General features: G+C 42.2%; 1 protein-coding gene across 1 annotated transcript in view; it reads right to left on the reverse strand.

The window, feature by feature from the left end:
- The window catches only part of plxna4 (plexin A4), a 198,836-nt gene that overhangs the window by 164,198 nt on the left and 16,987 nt on the right, over positions 1–17,651 (reverse strand). The window contains exons 2-3 of the mRNA XM_068306872.1: positions 10,637–11,985; positions 763–945 (exon numbers count right to left, since the gene is read on the reverse strand). Coding sequence (XP_068162973.1) covers positions 763–945; positions 10,637–11,881 — 1,428 coding nt within the window. The 5' untranslated portion in view covers positions 11,882–11,985. The remainder of the gene's footprint in view (positions 1–762; positions 946–10,636; positions 11,986–17,651) is intronic.

The following is a 17,651-nucleotide window of genomic DNA, read 5'->3' on the forward strand; positions in this document are numbered from 1 at the left end:
AAGGTGGAAGCTACATCTCATAACCCAGATAATCCAACATGGTCAAATCTTGTTTAGCCAAGGGTTTTGCTGTCACACAGAACGTGACGGTTGTGGTAAGACTGAGAATCTTACTACACAGAAATGTTAACATCCAACATGTAATTATCTTAATGAATGATGTATTTCATCCATTTCTAATGCGTCCATTTACCCAAAGAACAAGATGAGAAACTTTGTCTAATCAATTCTACAACATGCTGATCTGTGCTGTCTTGCAAGTTCTGCAACATGCTGATGCACGCTACAATCCGCCCCCCCGGGCTTCAGATTTTCTACGTCCAAAGTGAAGGAAATGCACAGTGGATACTCCTGATACTGGTTGTATACAAGTGTATGTTTGATATATGGTTGCAGTGGATGAAGAGGATGTTGAGAGATACCAGATAGGCTCGGCTCTAGAAATAAAACCCCCTCAGGGGTTCTCCTGATCCCCCCTTTCCTCAAAACACAGACACATATACACATTAAAAATCACACTGCAAAGTGCACACACTTCCTCCTTCCTTTCTCTCACGCACACACACACACACACACACACACCTCTTCGGATACAGCCGACTCAGCTCATTTGCCTGAAAGTCAATCTGCCTTACTACTACTGTCCTTCCTCCAATTCAGCAGTTCCTAATTCCCAATCCTTACACCTCATTCTGAAAGACAGAAACCAAAAACTCTGCTCTCATCAGTATAGCCATCTCTTCCAACATCTCTGCTCCTTACCTTCCTCACTCGGCCACTCTTTGTGCCCACGAAGACGAGCGAGTGGTTCTTGTAGACGTAGGCAACGACAGAGGTCATTTTGTCCACCACGTCGGAGAAGAGGGGTTTTCCACGCACCATCTCAGACACGCCCAATGGTGCATTCATGTCAAGGCCGCAAAAGTCATCGTCAATGGTCAAGAGCTGCAGGGGAGAACAAGGAGAGAATGATGCATTAAAGGTTTTATTCAGTTTTCCTCATTCATACAAGGAATACTGTTGTTTTTAATGAAGCTGTTTGTTGTACAGACATTTAGGCGACGGGGATTTTGGTGTAAACTAAGCAGGGTCTGGTATCATTATAGGGCATGGCTATCCAGATATAAAGCTACAATTGATGATAAGCAGGAAAGAGGATCTCCAGATTAAGACAGATAAGAATCAATATTTGGTGATTGAGTCTATTTTTACACGAAATATGGATAGGGTGAGAGTTAGCTTGGATTTTAGAGAGAAGATGTAAACCCTTTTGTATGCAGGCCTGCATACAATGAATGGTAAATGTGGAAAGAAGTAAGGAAGAGATGAAGATGGAAGAAGACCGCAGTCAGGCGCTCGCTCTGTAATAGTGCCAGAGGCTGCTTTGTCAGGCACAATTTCCCACCATCCACCCGGCGCAACAGCAACTGCAGAAACGCTGGTGCAGCAAGACATTCAATGTGAAATGATTCAAAGTGAATCGAGAGAAATAAAAAAATAAAAAAGAAAGAAAAGGAGAAGCACTGTGTCGTCCCACTGAGGCAAAGCGCTGCACAGCATCTAATATATGTGGGTTCATTTGATATGCCTTCTGTGCAGACATGCCGCTGTGATTTTGTGATAAAATACATACAGCACTTTGTGTTTGCATGCATGTTTTTAATCCTGCAGTGGGGGGGGGGGGGTTCATACCAGTCACTGTGGGCAGAATGAGTTATGAGGTTTGATAAGAGAATAATGGTGCTGGGGATTGGTCATTATTCAGGGGGCTATGATGGATATGAAACAGTGAATATAGGACTGAAGCAGGCATCACTGTTGATTAATAGCATAGCAGTGGGTTGCTATAGAAAGAAATTCCTTAGAAGTGGACACTGGCCTTACTGTCTTTCAAGCAGAACCAAACAATGCCAGCTATAAGATGAGATAATGGGTAGGAGTTATGAAATATAAACATATCTGTAATGACCCAATGGGACGAGATTCATTCGCAACTGGTTTCAGTGCTCAAATGAAGCCATTGGTTTGAGATGAATGACTGCACACACACTGGTTCATTACGGCTCATTAAAAGCAGAACAGAAGCCTAGCTAAAACTAAATGAATGTGTAATGGTTAAAGGACCACATCAGGTGAAGCGAAACGTTCAACGTCAAAGTCGAAAAAAAAATGTGAGAATGTGTTGCCATGCAAAATCTTTATAATAAACAAGCAAACGTTAACCAATTGGATTTTAAAACATATACAGTAATATAAAATCTGCAGTGGTTTGTTATGTCAAAGGTGGTCAGCTCTGGGCAGCTGGAGGGTCTTTTAGTTTATGTCTTATTTTCCATCCAAGCAAACTCTTTGGCTCTCTATCAATCTTGAAAACACCAAGTGTGTCCTCTCAACCTTTCACTAAAGGCCATCATCATCAGAGGCCTCGGATTGAGCAACAGAGGAAATATGAGGTCTGTTTTCATTAGACAAATGGAACATGGCTGGGCTGAGGCCTGCAAGGAGCTCCGGGCTATAACAAGAGGAGAGGGGGGGGTGAGGTATAAAGTGCTACGAGGATCGATTGAGATGACCTGAATTTGGGTCAAGAGCATGTCATACGGTTGGAGGGTCGAGATGAGGACAAAATGGAGCCAAACCAGAAACAGATGGAGGATGCTAAGAGACAGTAAACAGAGACAAATACTGGTGCATGGACACCCCCCCCCCCCAACCCGACCTTTTCAGAATGAGCCGTTGTCAAAAATGCACTCTATCCTAGAAGTCACATGATGGCTCAGGACTGGATTAATGATGCTCTGATGAGAGCCAGGGTCACGCCGTAGCATCACGATGAAATATTAGGTCGGTTTGTGGCGTTACTCTAAAAGGCTTCCTGACATGACAGGAAACACAATTCCTCTTCCTCTGTGACGAACTGAATGACAAGACAACACTCGATCAACACTCCTGTCCACTTAGTTTTACCTTCCTCTGCATTTGTAACAAACATTTTCTAGACAGAAACCTCTTCCACATGCTGCTGTCAGTTATAAAGGAGGCCCATCATCACAGGGTTCAAAGGTTAACGGGGTTTATTAGAGGCAAAACGAAGCACTTTGTAGTGTTTGGGGCCTCGGTGATCAATAATAAAAGCTGTAGCCATTTCTTCCATGATTGATCCTTTTTTTCCTGAAGAGTTAAAGTGGTTTTTATTACCAAGCGTTTCATTCTACCTGTTACGATTGACACGTGTGTGTTTGTCTGTGAGCGGATGACTGCATTTAACATGTGTAAAATATTGTGTGTTTGTGTGTTTTTATCTCGGCATATGCTTTATTATTTCTGCTGGTTTCCCAATAACTTCTGCCATGCTTCTCCCAATCTAATGAAATATACTTTCTGTCCGTCAGCCAGGCAGACACGTTTTCATTACAACACCACCAAAACCATGACAATTATAGTTGTAATGTTGCAGAAGGGTGTAGTCAGAATACCAAAGAATATAAATGTAGACTTTGACTCCCAATAAGACCGGTGTCATCTCTTCTTTCATATTTTATATCCATTTTCGCTCCTTCAAAAGCCTTCATTAATGCCCTTTCCAGCTCAAGGGTAAGTTCTTCATTGCTCTCTTCACAACTTTTCTGATAGCATGTCAAACACGAGCAACCATTGTGACTCTCGAGGCTGAATTCTCTTTGTGGTTTTTAATTCCAAGGTTCTCACTCACGAATGAATGCACAGACTTAATCGGATTGTGAGAACTTCGAACTTAAATGTGCAGAGTCTGTATGTTCTCCTTGCATCTGCATGGGTTCCCTCTGGGTTCTCCGTGGACGTCTATGGGAGTGCACACAGAATAAGCGGCTACAGGAATGAAACAAACTTCCTAGTCATTATTTATATCCCATTACAATTTCTATAAACATTTAAGACATGATATATGAATCTCAGTGCCCTGAACCCTGAGGATTTAAACTTATCCAAGCACAAACACTATTAGTCACACACCTTCTAAGTGTATATAAGATTAATAACTGACATGTACACAAACTTCTTGCTAAGGTGGGAGTCCCAGGAGAGTAAAATGATGGGGGGGGGTTGGGGGTTCTCCCTGAAGGCGGAGGGACAGGCGAGCTGAGTCTCTGTATTTGGACAGAGGCCAAACACCAAGGCAGAATCAGGTCACTCTCAGCCGTATCCGTCTCTCTGTTTCTGTTTGTCTAGCAGCTCCAGCACAAAGGAAGCTCTCTTCTGGACTGTGCAGAGGGATCAGCAGATACAAAGTGGGAAGAGAAAGAGAGGTGGCGACGGGCGCATGCGGAAGAGAGAGCGAGTTGCTCAATGAGATTAGTGGGGGGGGGGCTGAAAGAGATCTGCTCTCCAACGCCGTCTGAAGTACGGCCTAATCGGGGGTTTCAGCATTGCAAGGCGCCGTTCCATCAGCTCCAAGTTCACGCAGTTAATGACATACATTAAACCACGGAAAGAACTTCACGCCGCTCAACCATCGGAGTCTCCACTTTCTTGGAACTCTGCTGATTCCATTATTATAATCCATGCAGCACTTTCAAGGCCTTTCTTTCGCAAATCTATTCTTAACTTAAAGTCCTCCGCAAACAGTAGCGGAGTGATGGTTAACTTGTTCCACTATGGAGTTAGTGATTACATATAAAAAAGACCACTCGTGTTTGTTCTTTGTATAATCAGCCACTTGAACATCCCACATTTCCTCTTGCCCTACTGTGCTAAATGACTGGCCTGCCAGGATGATTGGCGGCACTTGAGAATTATGTCAAGACTAAGTGGGTTTGCAGCGTTCATTCTGAGATTTAATATCAACATTCAATTTAACGGCGCTACAACATTGGCAGTGGGATTCCTACGAGTCGCAACAACCTTGAGGCGAAAGACATATAAGAATGGTTATAACCTTAGCTTTGTATGTGTATGAGCTCCCAATGATCGAAAGGAAAATTAATTATCTTCCTTTTGAAAGATTCATTTGTGGTAGCTATACTGAACATCGTTTCTAATGTATGGGATGTTCATGTTGAGATATCATTCCTGTCATACTCAAACTGAAGGCCTTTAACAAGTGAAACCACTCGAAAGACAACAGTTTAATCTGTAACTATGCTTTTTCTGTTTATTACTCTTTTTTGTATTGTTTCTTTTACCCTGGAGACAATTTCAAAGATCAATGCTGAGAAAAATTTACATTGATCGAATTTACTGCAGGAATGTTGCATTACCATGCGTTATCTTTAGATAGGTCTACCTGTGCTCCAACTTCTTTGAAACTTGCAACACAAATACTTCATTTCATTTCATAAACACTCAACTATTTACAAACCCCGCTACATTTTAATGTTAAGCAGCATCTTCTCCTTCAGATGTAAGAAAATGTGTTTGTTTGGTTCAGACCCCAAAGATTCTTCAATCTGTGACATTCTCTGCTTGCGCCGGAAAGCAGTGGAATCACACCAGATGTTACGTTTCAAAGGTTTTAAGGAAGCGCTACCTTTTATTTGTTTGTGAATTTGAGGAAGAGAGCGTTGTGTATTCCATGGATTACTGGCCACTGTGCCAAGACATAGCCTGTCTGCCTGCTGATCCATGGTGCCCTCCATCACACTAGCAGCGCGTGACAGAACAGACCATTGCACACTACTAAACACACATGCAGACACAACGAAATATGCGATGCACTACACAACTTGTTTCCCATTTCCATGCATGATTTTCATATTTTCCTACATTTCTGCTTTGGAATCTCTCCAAATATTTCCGAATGGAGTCATCGGAGGCATCTTCGGAATTTAGATTTGGAAACAAAGGCTGCCAAAGGAGGAGAGAAGTCTTCCCACCAGTCAAATGTTCTTACCATCACACAGAACTACTTCTGATTAAACATGTATAAACATGTTAACGGGAACACATGCAGCAGTTAAAGATTTCAAGGAACACACTCAAGCATCAGTGTCTGGAGATTTGTTAATGTAGGGGAAACCTGATAGAGTGATCAGAATGACGATAAAAGAACCCAATATGTGGACGAAAAATGTAAAACATCTAGTAATCACAGGCACAGAAAAGATAATACACTGTATGTGGACACCAGACCACAGACACTTCCCAGGGAATGCCTGAAATAAAGTTGATTTGTGTGTATTGCTGGCAGATTTCAATGCGAGGAGGCAAGCTTCGATAAGCTTGTGAAAATTTTGTTAAATTATATTTGTGGATGCTTGTACCTGCCAACTGTTAGCTGAGCAGCTACAACGGATGATAAATATTGGTTGGGGAAAACATTTAAGCCATTGAACAGCATTTAAAAGGAACTTAGACATGACGAAAAACCAAGCCAAGACAGACGAGGCAGGCGAAATTAGAGGTATGGAGGGGTTATAATGGGATGTGAAATAATGGGAAGTTTCATCTAAAGCTGTTTCACATCTTTCAGGACAATTTTACGCATCAACAAAGGTATGAATGTTTGATTGCATGGCATTTGATAGTGAATAATAAATAGGGAAAAATAAATTTACTATTTTGAGAAATAATGCAGATATTAGAAGGTCCTGTTTGCTGGAAAGTAAAATAATGAATACTCAAGAGATAGAGAGAAAAAGCGAGAGAGAGGGGGGGGGGAGGCAGGGAGTGAATGAGTGAGTGAAAAAGGGACCGCAACAACAGTGGAGAAAAACAAAAGCAGCCATTTATCCAGTGCATTCAGGTGGAGGGTAGTCAATGGTCTGCTGCAGTGAAAGAAGTGGACGACATTTGCTTAATCACAGAATAATGATATTGTGATGAATTCTGACCTTTACAAGTGGTATCATGTATGGGGATTTAATTAGCGAGCCAGGCAGCCAGCAGGATAGCAGATATGTGGATGGAGTGGGGTGAGATGGGGAAGAGTGAGGTGGTAGGGGTGGTGGTGGTGGTGGCGGTGGATGGGTGGGAGTGGGGAGGAGGGGGGAAGGAGAAGTCTGGAGGTTCTTAATGAATCCACGAGCCTCTCCCTTCCTGAGGATGTGGCTCAGACTGACTCATCATCAGCGGCAGCGTCTGATTAAGCCGTGCAATCATGAGGAGGGATGGAGATGGTCAGCGAGAGAGATAACGCCAATCAAAGGTTGGTCAAACACAGAGCAAAACAAACAAAAGAAAAGAGCCAATAACATGAGGAACGAACCCTGGGTTGACGACGGAGGATGCAATATTGGAAGTGTTCCTCTCAAGTGAAAAATGAAATGAGGGAAGGGGCAGGGGGGGGGGGGGGATCATGTGTGTTCGGAGTACCGGGAAAGATCAAGACAAGGACTCAAAGAAATAGCAGGCGACTAGAATAATCTAATTAGTTGGACTTGATTCAAAATGTGAAGTCGATAACACATGACGAATGTGGAAGAATAGCCCGTGGCATGTTAGTTAATTACATGTAATTAATGATCATTAGCAGAAGGGATGAGGGGATGACCGTGGCCTGTCGGGGACTTACAGGCGACCTTGTAATTTTGTACGGGATGGGGGGGGCAATTGGGGCGGTTTTGTCGCCTCGTGCCCATGGAAGACATCATGAGAAGAAATGTAGCGGAAAGAAAGACAGACTCAAGGGGAGGGCAGAATAACAGAATGACAAGATGGGATGGTGGTGACTATTTTTATGAGAACATGAGTAGGGCAGGCAGAACTGGGGGGGAACGGGGAGGGGGGGTATGCAATGAATCAAGGATGAGAGAGGAGAGGGCTGACTGAATTTATAGCAATGCCTCTGTTTTGATGTTCTGTTTTTTTTCTGCTGACACAGTGAACATGTAGAGAGCGGGCAACGTTTTTTATAGGTCACATGCCACTTCACAGTGATCTATGGATGCGGGTCCTTTGCAGACTTATACTGTTGAGAACGCATTATGTGGTTCAGCCAAGTATGGCCATTCGGGGGGGGGGGGGGACGCATCCGCACTCGCTCCCTCGCTCGCCAGCTACTCTCTCTACTGATCTCTCGCCCATCATGCCTCATGCCAGTCCCTACACACATACGTTTTCTAACTTCCTCCTCTTTCCATCCCATCCACTCCAACTGAGAGCCTCTTAAAGATAGTGTAAAGCAACAAAGGTCTGACAGCAGCGAGCGTTTCTCCTGTCCTACTCCAGCTTGTAAATTACACTCGTGTCCTTGAATATATTTACCCCCTACTGCAAAAGTTGCAATACCATATTTTTATACTTTGACACAATATTAAAGGTAAAACCACACATGCAAAATAAAGTTGTTCAACACATTTAAAAAAAAATGCTTGGAAGGATATGGGTAAAAATGTATATGAGTTGCAAATAATGGCCAAAGTTCCTCCTGAGTTACACTGGCTGCACCCAAAAAAGAAACAAGACACTGAAATAACAGCTCTTCTTTGGGGGTGTTTAAATTACAGCAAGACTTGCATGCATGATAAACAGTGATGAAGCATTTCTTCTCAGATGCACATGTGCTGGAACAGGCATCGCTGAACAGTATTGATTAATTCTCACTGAGGAGTCACACAGTCCCCAGGATAGTATTCAGTAAAGTCTAATCCATTGCATAAACTGGATCTGCATACATGCCGTTTGCGGAAATAGTATATATGCTTTAACTAGATAGTATAATTTCTCATAGACTCAGAAAAGATGAAGCAATTCTGTTGAAAAGGCCAGCATGAGAGTTGTGAAACTGAGACACGAGTTGTAAAGGAGTGAGTAAGACTCTTATTAAATATTTATGTGTCTTATGAGTGCAGGAAGCCATAAAACACCGTGGCTTCCAAAATGTTCTGAGCAATCTTGTTTGGTGCGTTCGAGAGAGAGTACAAACATGCGTGTGCGTGTTCGGTGTGTGTCTGCGCTGGTTTTCTACATGCAGTGGGGAAGACGATGGTTGTAAACTACATATCTAATCATATCGGAGACACAGAGATTCCAGTCATAAGTTCTTAAAGGAAGCACATGAGTTAATCAGGATTGGACAAAGTAATTATTCTTTTTAAACTATTGGAAATTTGGTCAGAACATGTAAAGCTCAAGAAATTGGATTTATACGTGTGTTACTGTGTTAAAAATGGACTCCATATTTCTGTAATAGCAAAGCGTTATCTGCACTTCAAAGAACACAACAGTCATTTTGAGAAATCACCAACGCTTTATTGTTGCTATGATTCTGAGTCTTGATCAGAACCACCTGGCCCACCTCACGTCTGCAGTAGCCATGCTGAAAAGTATTGTGGCACGTGTGTGTATGCGAGTCTGAAGTCATCCATCTCCTGCAGAGTCCACCATCACTTGTTCAGCAGGGTCTAATTTATGCGGTGGTGGTAGCGATGCTGTGGCGCATGCTGAAATGGCATCATTCCTCAGCGCTCACCCCTGTGTGCTCCCACACACTTCCTCTCCCTGCTGACAGCTCCACCCCCCCGGGCGTGATTTATCAGGCCCTCAAGCAGCAGACAAAGGCGCCCAGGAACGTGTGCCATGCCAGAGACGGATTAACAGATAAACACTGTGATTCCACAGTCAAACACACGAGAGGGTCAACTTCATAATGTCTCCAAGATAGTGCACGGCAAAGGTTAGAGCATTGACTTGGAGCAGCTGGAAGGAAATCACATTTTTGTTACTGAAATATGACCGGAGCTGAATTACGAAATTCTTTTTTAAAATATTTTTGTTGCTAAATGTTTTCACTGCAGCTCTGGTACAAATGACAGACGACTGGCCTAAATTATTCATTCATTCATTCACTTCTTAGTAAAATATTTGTGTTCTTTGTGTCGTCTTTCCTACTGATAAAAAGCTTCTCAAGGTTGAATTCAGGCATTTTCTTTTCAGGCACAAAAGATACTGTACACACCATTATGGAAAAGTTCCCCACAAAAATTTGCAGCGGCACACAGTGATCTTCATGCCGAAAACAAAACAGTTTGTCATTTTAACCCCACTAAATTGGCAAACGAGTATGGTTCATTTACCAACATGTGCACTGATCAAGGTCATTTTGTATTGCTTGAGGTCGACAGCTTTCATTAGACATGATATTAGATGAACAAATAAAAAAGAAATGAAACTGTTTTGTGTACTTGTGAAGACAAACTAAACATGCAACGACCAATTTAACCTTGTTTTTTATGTGCACAAAGTGAGAAATCAAATGAGCTGAATCACTGAATTTGTAATGCTGTTATGGAGAATGGAATTATGGTAATTTGGCAGGACGTTCACTTGCATTGTTGAAGGGGTGAGCGGATTAAAAGAGGCGGTGGATAGTTAAGATCTCATTGTAATATGACGGAGCGTGATCCCATCCATGAATGCAGCGTTCATTAAAGCCTAAAGGAGTGCGTGCAAATTCATCACAGTAACGTGTGGGAAAACCCACTGCTGATTTTCCTAGAGAGGCCATCCCCACAAAACAAAGAATTATCTCTGATTGGCTTTTTTTAATAGAATATGATGTAATACCCTTCCCTAAATTAGTGGGTTTGATGCATTCCACTCTATAGAACCGCTCCACGTCTGCTACTCTGGTAGGTTAGAGAAGATTACTGCAGGATACAATAGAGAAAGTGTGTACTTGAAGGTGTGTGTGTGCGTATACGTTTCTAGTGGTACTTACCGCACTGCTGCAGGGAATGTCTTTAACTTTGAGCCAAGCCAGGTCCAGTGTTCCTTCACCCTTGTAGCACGACTGCAGCCTCTCCTTGATTTTCTCATTGATTTTCCGCAGAGAGAAAACACACAGTGCAGAGTCCTGTGAGGCCTGACGCGGATGCCTCTTTTGGCCTTTAGAGAACACGGCAAACAGGACATCATCATCTGGTGCCACATCTAGCGAGCGCGCCAGGATGGCTCCGGCTTTGGACAGGTAGGCCGCCTCAAGTAATCGATATTCCACATTGCCACTGATGCATCCAATAGGAACTTCCACATAGGAGTTGAAGGCGGTGTCTGCCTTGCACAGACGGACTATCTTGGAGGTGTAGACCTGTTCCCGGCCAGCAGAGGAGGAGCCGGTGGTTGGTCCACCCCCCATTTCAGGCTGCAAAGTCAGGAAGTAGACAAAGTTCCCACTGGCAAAGCCATAGATGTAGTATATGTCAAAGTCTGGGATGACAGTGAAGGTATCTGAAGGGATCTTAATCATAGAGGCCACAAATTCATCATGGAAGACGTAGGCAAACATGCCATCCTCCTCTGAATTTCTGGCCAACTTGCGGCTAGAAATGGTCGGGAAGTATTCTGGTTTTCCATCCACTGCTGTGGCGACAAACAACATATCCGGAGACGCATTGCCATATGATACGATGACGCCAAACACGGAGCCGCTCTCATTGACACCAGAGAGATAGTGCTCCTTCTTGTGGAAGGGCTCTCCGAGTTTGAAGAGGTCATCTAGACGGAGAAGTTTGCAAATGCCCTGGTAGAGGCTGCCGCATGCCAACAGCCGGTTCTCCCGGTAGTCCATCAGAAGCATCTTGTTGACATTGTTGGTGAGCGTCAATGGCTCACTACAGGGCTGGACAATACGGGGTGGGTAACACTTGCGGTTGTCTTCATCTGGTCCAGTTTCGTGGGACACCTGGACTTCCAAGCCCGGGGACAGTTTATATATACGATTGACTGCTCCCAAATATACATTACCATTGCGATAGTCCACAGCAAGGTGGTTGAATGTCCACTCAGGGTTCTCAGCACGAAAAGATGCATACTCCTCTACCTCGAGGGATGCTGTGATCACCTGGGAGCCAGCACTGTGAGCTTGTGGGGCTTGCACAACTGTTTGTGATGTCACAGGAAGAGCCAGACTTGACAGGAAGCAGCAAACAAAAAAGCAGGTCCGTGTCCTGACGAGGGACGTCATAGCTGTGCTGAGGCTGGGAGTGATGAGGACAGGGACGGAGGCACAGTCCAGTACTGTTGGCCAATCGGGATCAAGCCTCTTTTGAGATGCAGAACATTTTGTATCTAAAGAAGGAACAGAGAAAACCCAGTGAGATCTAGCAACACAGGACTACACATTCCAGTCAAAAACCTAAAAATAAATTCTAATTTTGTCTGTCACAGATTAGAGCAGTAAATCATAACAAGGTATAATGGTGAAGAAGTGACACACTTGAGCCTCTAGCACAATCTATACTTAGAAAAGAAATAGGCTGCACAAAAACGAATTGAGACTGAGGCACAGTTGAGTTTTGAATGGCAGTTTGCAGAGAGATCTTAAGCCAATAGCATCAGTTCATGGATTGAGGAAGAGGTGGAGTAATGGATTGTCTCAGAAGAGGTGATCAGCATGGCTCTGCACCATCACTCTGCATGGACCCTTGCCCCTCTCTGCCTCTTCTTGCCTTTCTGCTCAAGTCGCTATGCACCTAATTGATTTTCCCCTTGGAGTGGCAATTTGCATGCTTTGGCGATTTCTCTCTTTTCTCCCAACAGGCCAGATCACCTGCTGACACTGCTTGCTGAAAAGAAAAAGGACCCTCTTTCTGTCTTTAACACACCTACACACACACACACACACACACACACACACACACACACACACACACACACACACACACACACACACACACACACACACATATAGAAGCAAGAAATTTATAGATAGAAGATGAACAATTAAGGAGGTAAGGCGAGTAGTTGCAGAAATAAGCTTTCCCTATAGTCTTATTGTCATTTGCAAAGCCTCCATATTACATATGCAATCATAGCACACAGGCAAACACAGAACAAAAATAAAATAGCCAACCAGGCCCTGTCAATTTAGAAAAAAAATCTATCTTCTGTCAAACCCCCCAACACAGATTATCTGGTAAGAAAGTGAGCATTTCCTGTAAACACGGCATTCCCCTGTGTCTGTTGCCGGATCATTAGGGTTCTCATGTGGCAGGCTGACATTATGAGGAGTGGCGTCCACCTGGTAAAGCCTAGGTATTAGCTTTCTCATACACACATGCACACAAATAACTTAGTCCTGCGATCCAAATGGCCTCTGGCAGTGGAACTCCACAGGGCAAACAAACAAACAAAAGCAAAGTGCTACAAATGTCACATAAAGATGTAAGTCAATATTCTGTGGGATATAGAATGTATCCTTTACAAAGAAAATATCCAACAGACAGTATGGGCTTTATTACATCATATAACAGTTAAAATATGTAAAAATTGTTTTTGGAGAAAAGAGGACACTGGGTTTGATACTCCAAAAAAGGAGTACCAGAGCTGAGGGGCCCAAACTGCAAAGTCTGGGTCACCTTTTATGACAGACTTTTGTGACTATGGGCCCTGCTGGAGGATCTCAAGCAGAGTTCAGGCTCATAAGGATCAGTCAGTTCTAAAACTCAGTGAAGGAATGATCTGTAAGCATAGATCTGACATGGTTGCTCCCTTGCTAGTCATTGAAAGCCTTGGCAGCAGCCTTTTTGACTGAATGCAGTCTTTAGATGTTGAGCTTGCTAATGCCAGAAGGAAATGTACTGTAGTCAAGTGTGGAAGAAATAAATGCCTGGATGATCATTTCTATGTCAGCAGGAGAGGGTCGTGGGTTGACATTTATTTGGTCATCTCAGTATCATAAGGAAAAAAAAATGGACTTGAAAAAAAAAAAAGTATTGTCTGTAGTGTCACAATCTAACAATATGTATAAATAGTATCAACAGTTTTCCTTTTCAAATTCGACTCATAACTATCTGCAGTTTGTTGTGTTAGAGGTGCAAGGAGAAGACAAGGACACTTTGAAGTGTCATTCATAATAAAACCTTGTGAGAACTTTTCTGTCACACTTCAATAAATCTTCAGCGACAAAAAAGAGAGTTTTATTGAAAAATGTCACGGTTGTGTTTTTAGCTCAAAGCAATAAATCAAAACAATGGGAATTTTTACTGAATCAAATTATTATTATGTTATTAAAGCCAAAAAACCTACAAAAACATTTTGTTTTTCCATTAAGTCCACTCTATAAGACCTTTTTACTTTGGTCGCTATTGAAGCTGCCGCCATAAATGTTGGCTCAACCAGACATTATCCAACCACGGATGTTATCTGAGGTTGATATCCAAGCAATCAGAAGTTGTGGTTGCGTCGAACGCAACATCGCTGCGATCTTCTCTCCATCTCTTGTCAAGCAGACAGAAAGGGAGAGAAAGAAAGAACTGAGGAGACAACCTCTCATCCATTTGATAAGAGGACCAGAGAGGAGCTCAGAACTGATGCAGGGATAGAAAAGATGTTGTGTGATCGTAGCTAAGACAGAGACGGGGATGCCGACTACACAAAAATACATTGCAACGGTAAATTGGTTTAAATCAACACATTGGAAGCCAGATTTGCCAAAATAATAGTTGCTCCTGAGTGAAAGCCGTTTCTATTTTTGTGTCCACCCACTAAAGAGAGAGCAAGTGGAATGGAGAGGGAGACAACAGGAAGAGGAGTTGAGAGGAAGGAGTGAGGAGTAATGTCAGGGCAGCAAGCCCATAATGCTACCCTAAAAATACACAGCGAGCTGCATATTAATCTCACACAGGAAAGAAGCACTAGAGCTCCCATCTCTCATTTAACCACCAGAGGGGATGACCAATTTCAAGACAAGTTTACTCAGCAGTCCCTACTAAGGCAAAATGAGACAGAGACGAAGGAGGGAGGACAAAAGGAAGCCGAGGAGAGGGGAGAGAATGGTGCGAGACATGGTGAGAGACAGAGGGAGAGGCTGTTATACCACCTTCTCATCCACCTATTCCCGTGAGAATAGATGCCACCATGCTCAAGAACAGCTGACATCCAAAACAAAAACAATTTTTTAAAAAAATTGAAAAGAAAGGCTCCCACGACTCTCCCTGGAGAAATACGTGACTTTTTCAAGCGAGAAATACTAAAAACTAGAAGAAATATTACACTCTCATCAGAGGTACCCTGCAATGGCGGCACGTCTGCCACATGAATCTGTGGGTGAAATGCAATTATTCTCCCTGACGGAAGGGCAATTCATTCAGACGCTGTTTGCCTTTGCCTCCTAATCATAATCATCAAATGCCATTCATTAAAGCTTGCTTTGGTTTTGAAGATTTATACATCAGACACACAAACACAAATTATTCTAACACGAAGTTTATCTTCATCCAGTTCCACGCCATTAGCAGATGTATTTTTCCTATATGCATATTATATTAAGGTCTGCTACTGGTGATGAAAAGAAGATAAAGTTGGGATGTTTGGTTTCATTACGGCGTAACATTGAATCAACTTGTAATTACGTTGATAAATAGTTTATCCACCTCTTAAAAAATACATATTCACTCTCACTGGACTGATGGAGTTTAGAGTTGGATACGGCAGATGCTAAAGGTAGGTGGGGCCTGAAGATCAGGTTATTTTAGAAACTTTTTATTTGTAGGGAATTCCAAAAAATCCTGTCAGCAACCAATAAAGAAATACAAAAAAACTTGCATATGTTATTTTTACATTTCTATTACATTCAAACATAAATAGGCCCAAATTAACTGTGCTTTGACTGAGTCTTCCATCGGGCTGGGCAGGTATAGCATGTTGCTAGAGTGTTTAAGTATAGTCAGACGTGATTGGCAGAAAAAAACAAATTACATTTCTTAATACTAACAAACTAGTTTGTTAGTATTAACCACTAAAGTTAGTATTCTGTTTTTTTCTTTCTTTTTTTTACATGTGGTTGTTTAGGAATACAACCATATAGATATCTGTTGAATGTCTAACTTCAAACGGATTTCCTTGTGTCCAAAAACTCCAGCTGGGACAACTCTGGAAAAAAAACCCCCACACATCCAGGGCAGCGAGCAATATTCCAGCAAGCAGAGAAAGAATCACTGTTAACAAAGAGTAGCCCAGGTAGGTTCAAGCACACGAATGCTAAAGCAGGTAGCCATGTTAGACCAGAGAGACAGACAGACAGACAGACAGAAAACCACAGCTTGTTCACAGTGTGTAGCCAGCTGCTAACTGCTAACTGGGCTAACTGCCAGATTTGTTCAAACATCTCACACAGAGACAATGACACATTTACAGCCCCACAGATGTCACAGACTACTAATGAATTCATGATTAGCACCGCTTCCACCTGACAGCTAAAAAAAAAAAAAGTGACATAAACTGCATTTACTTTTATAAATGTGTAATTTAACCATTTAAAAGCAATATCAAGCTTTGAGAAAGGAGATGTACAGTATTTATGTCTGAGCTGCACCAGGTGAAGTGGCATTGTCATGGTTAAATCCAATAAAGGTTGTTGGCAGGTGGATAAAATGTGACCCCCTTACTAGACCAGATGACAGTTTGTCTTTTCCGTCTGTCACACACTGGCTGCATTTATTCTGACCGACAGAAATATGACTGAAAACGTCTGACAAGACACAAACACGAAGTTAGGTTCAAAGATCAACTGCTGCAAATCGCCCTGCTTCACACACAAAGCATTCTGAAGCTGCAAAGCTAATTCCAAGGACAACAGTATTAGGCAAAGCTATTATGGATATGTCAGGAGCCATTTTTGCTCTGGCAAAGATAGTGTAATGGAGAGTCTGGGCCAGACATGACAATTGGAGGAGACACAACAACAAAAAAAGCGTGGCTTGACAAAATAATCTGCTATTTATGCCGTGACAGAGCATTTATTTTGAAGGAATTACTTGGAAATTAAGAAACTGTCAAAGTCGTTGGCAAACAGCTTAACTCCTCACAGTATAAAAACATAAAAATAACTATGACAATCATAAAAACACTAGGAGTCAAATGGGATTAGAAGATTATGAGTGAGTAAGAAGTGGGGTAATTACACATAAGCTTTTATATTCATGAAGATGAATAAAAGAGGTTTTTGCATGTGTATTTATCTGAGGTAATCTGTCACGGAGTGAATGGATGTGAATCAACCACAATAACTCGCACACATAGACCTAAACGAATAATTACATAACAACAGACTGAGATTCAGCACAATATGACTAAGGGAGACCGAAATACAACTAAATAGTACATAGCTCCTATGAGCAGGCAATTTATAGATTCACTAGACAGACTTCCTGTGACGAGCTGGCATCACAGGAAGTCTGCTGATATAGGCTCCAGCAGACCCATGATCCATAAGGCAGGTAAGCGATTTAGATGGATGGATGGTTGATAGAGAGATAGATTCATTTATGTGGTTTTAGAACTAATTCTGGCAGCTACCACTTTGTTTCTAATGGATAAAAAGTACAATTATGAGACTATTTTGTCATAATAGCAGCTTCAAATGAATCACAACCATTATTGACCATTTTAGTTCTGACATTTGTGCAGGTTTTTTGGGCTAGCATCCCCAGTGGTTAATGGATATTTGAGTGGCAGCTCAGTGACCCATATATTAATGTAGAAATAACTTACCATGACAACTTTGTATGTAACATTTATAAACTGTCTATCTCAGTGTAACCTTGGTCTTTACAATATGACTATTTTCAGGTTTGGTGTCAGCTGAGTTATCTTCAAACCCTTTCTTCCAGGCACGACTATCATCTCTCTCGCCAAGATATGAGCCAGCAATTAGCCTGTCGGCAGTCATTATTCTTAAGCGCTAAAATTAAAAATGATTAGAGTTATTATTTTCATTATCTATACAGGTGCGA

The sequence above is a fragment of the Antennarius striatus genome, chromosome 22, assembly GCF_040054535.1.
Source record: "Antennarius striatus isolate MH-2024 chromosome 22, ASM4005453v1, whole genome shotgun sequence".
Taxonomy (NCBI): domain Eukaryota; kingdom Metazoa; phylum Chordata; class Actinopteri; order Lophiiformes; family Antennariidae; genus Antennarius; species Antennarius striatus.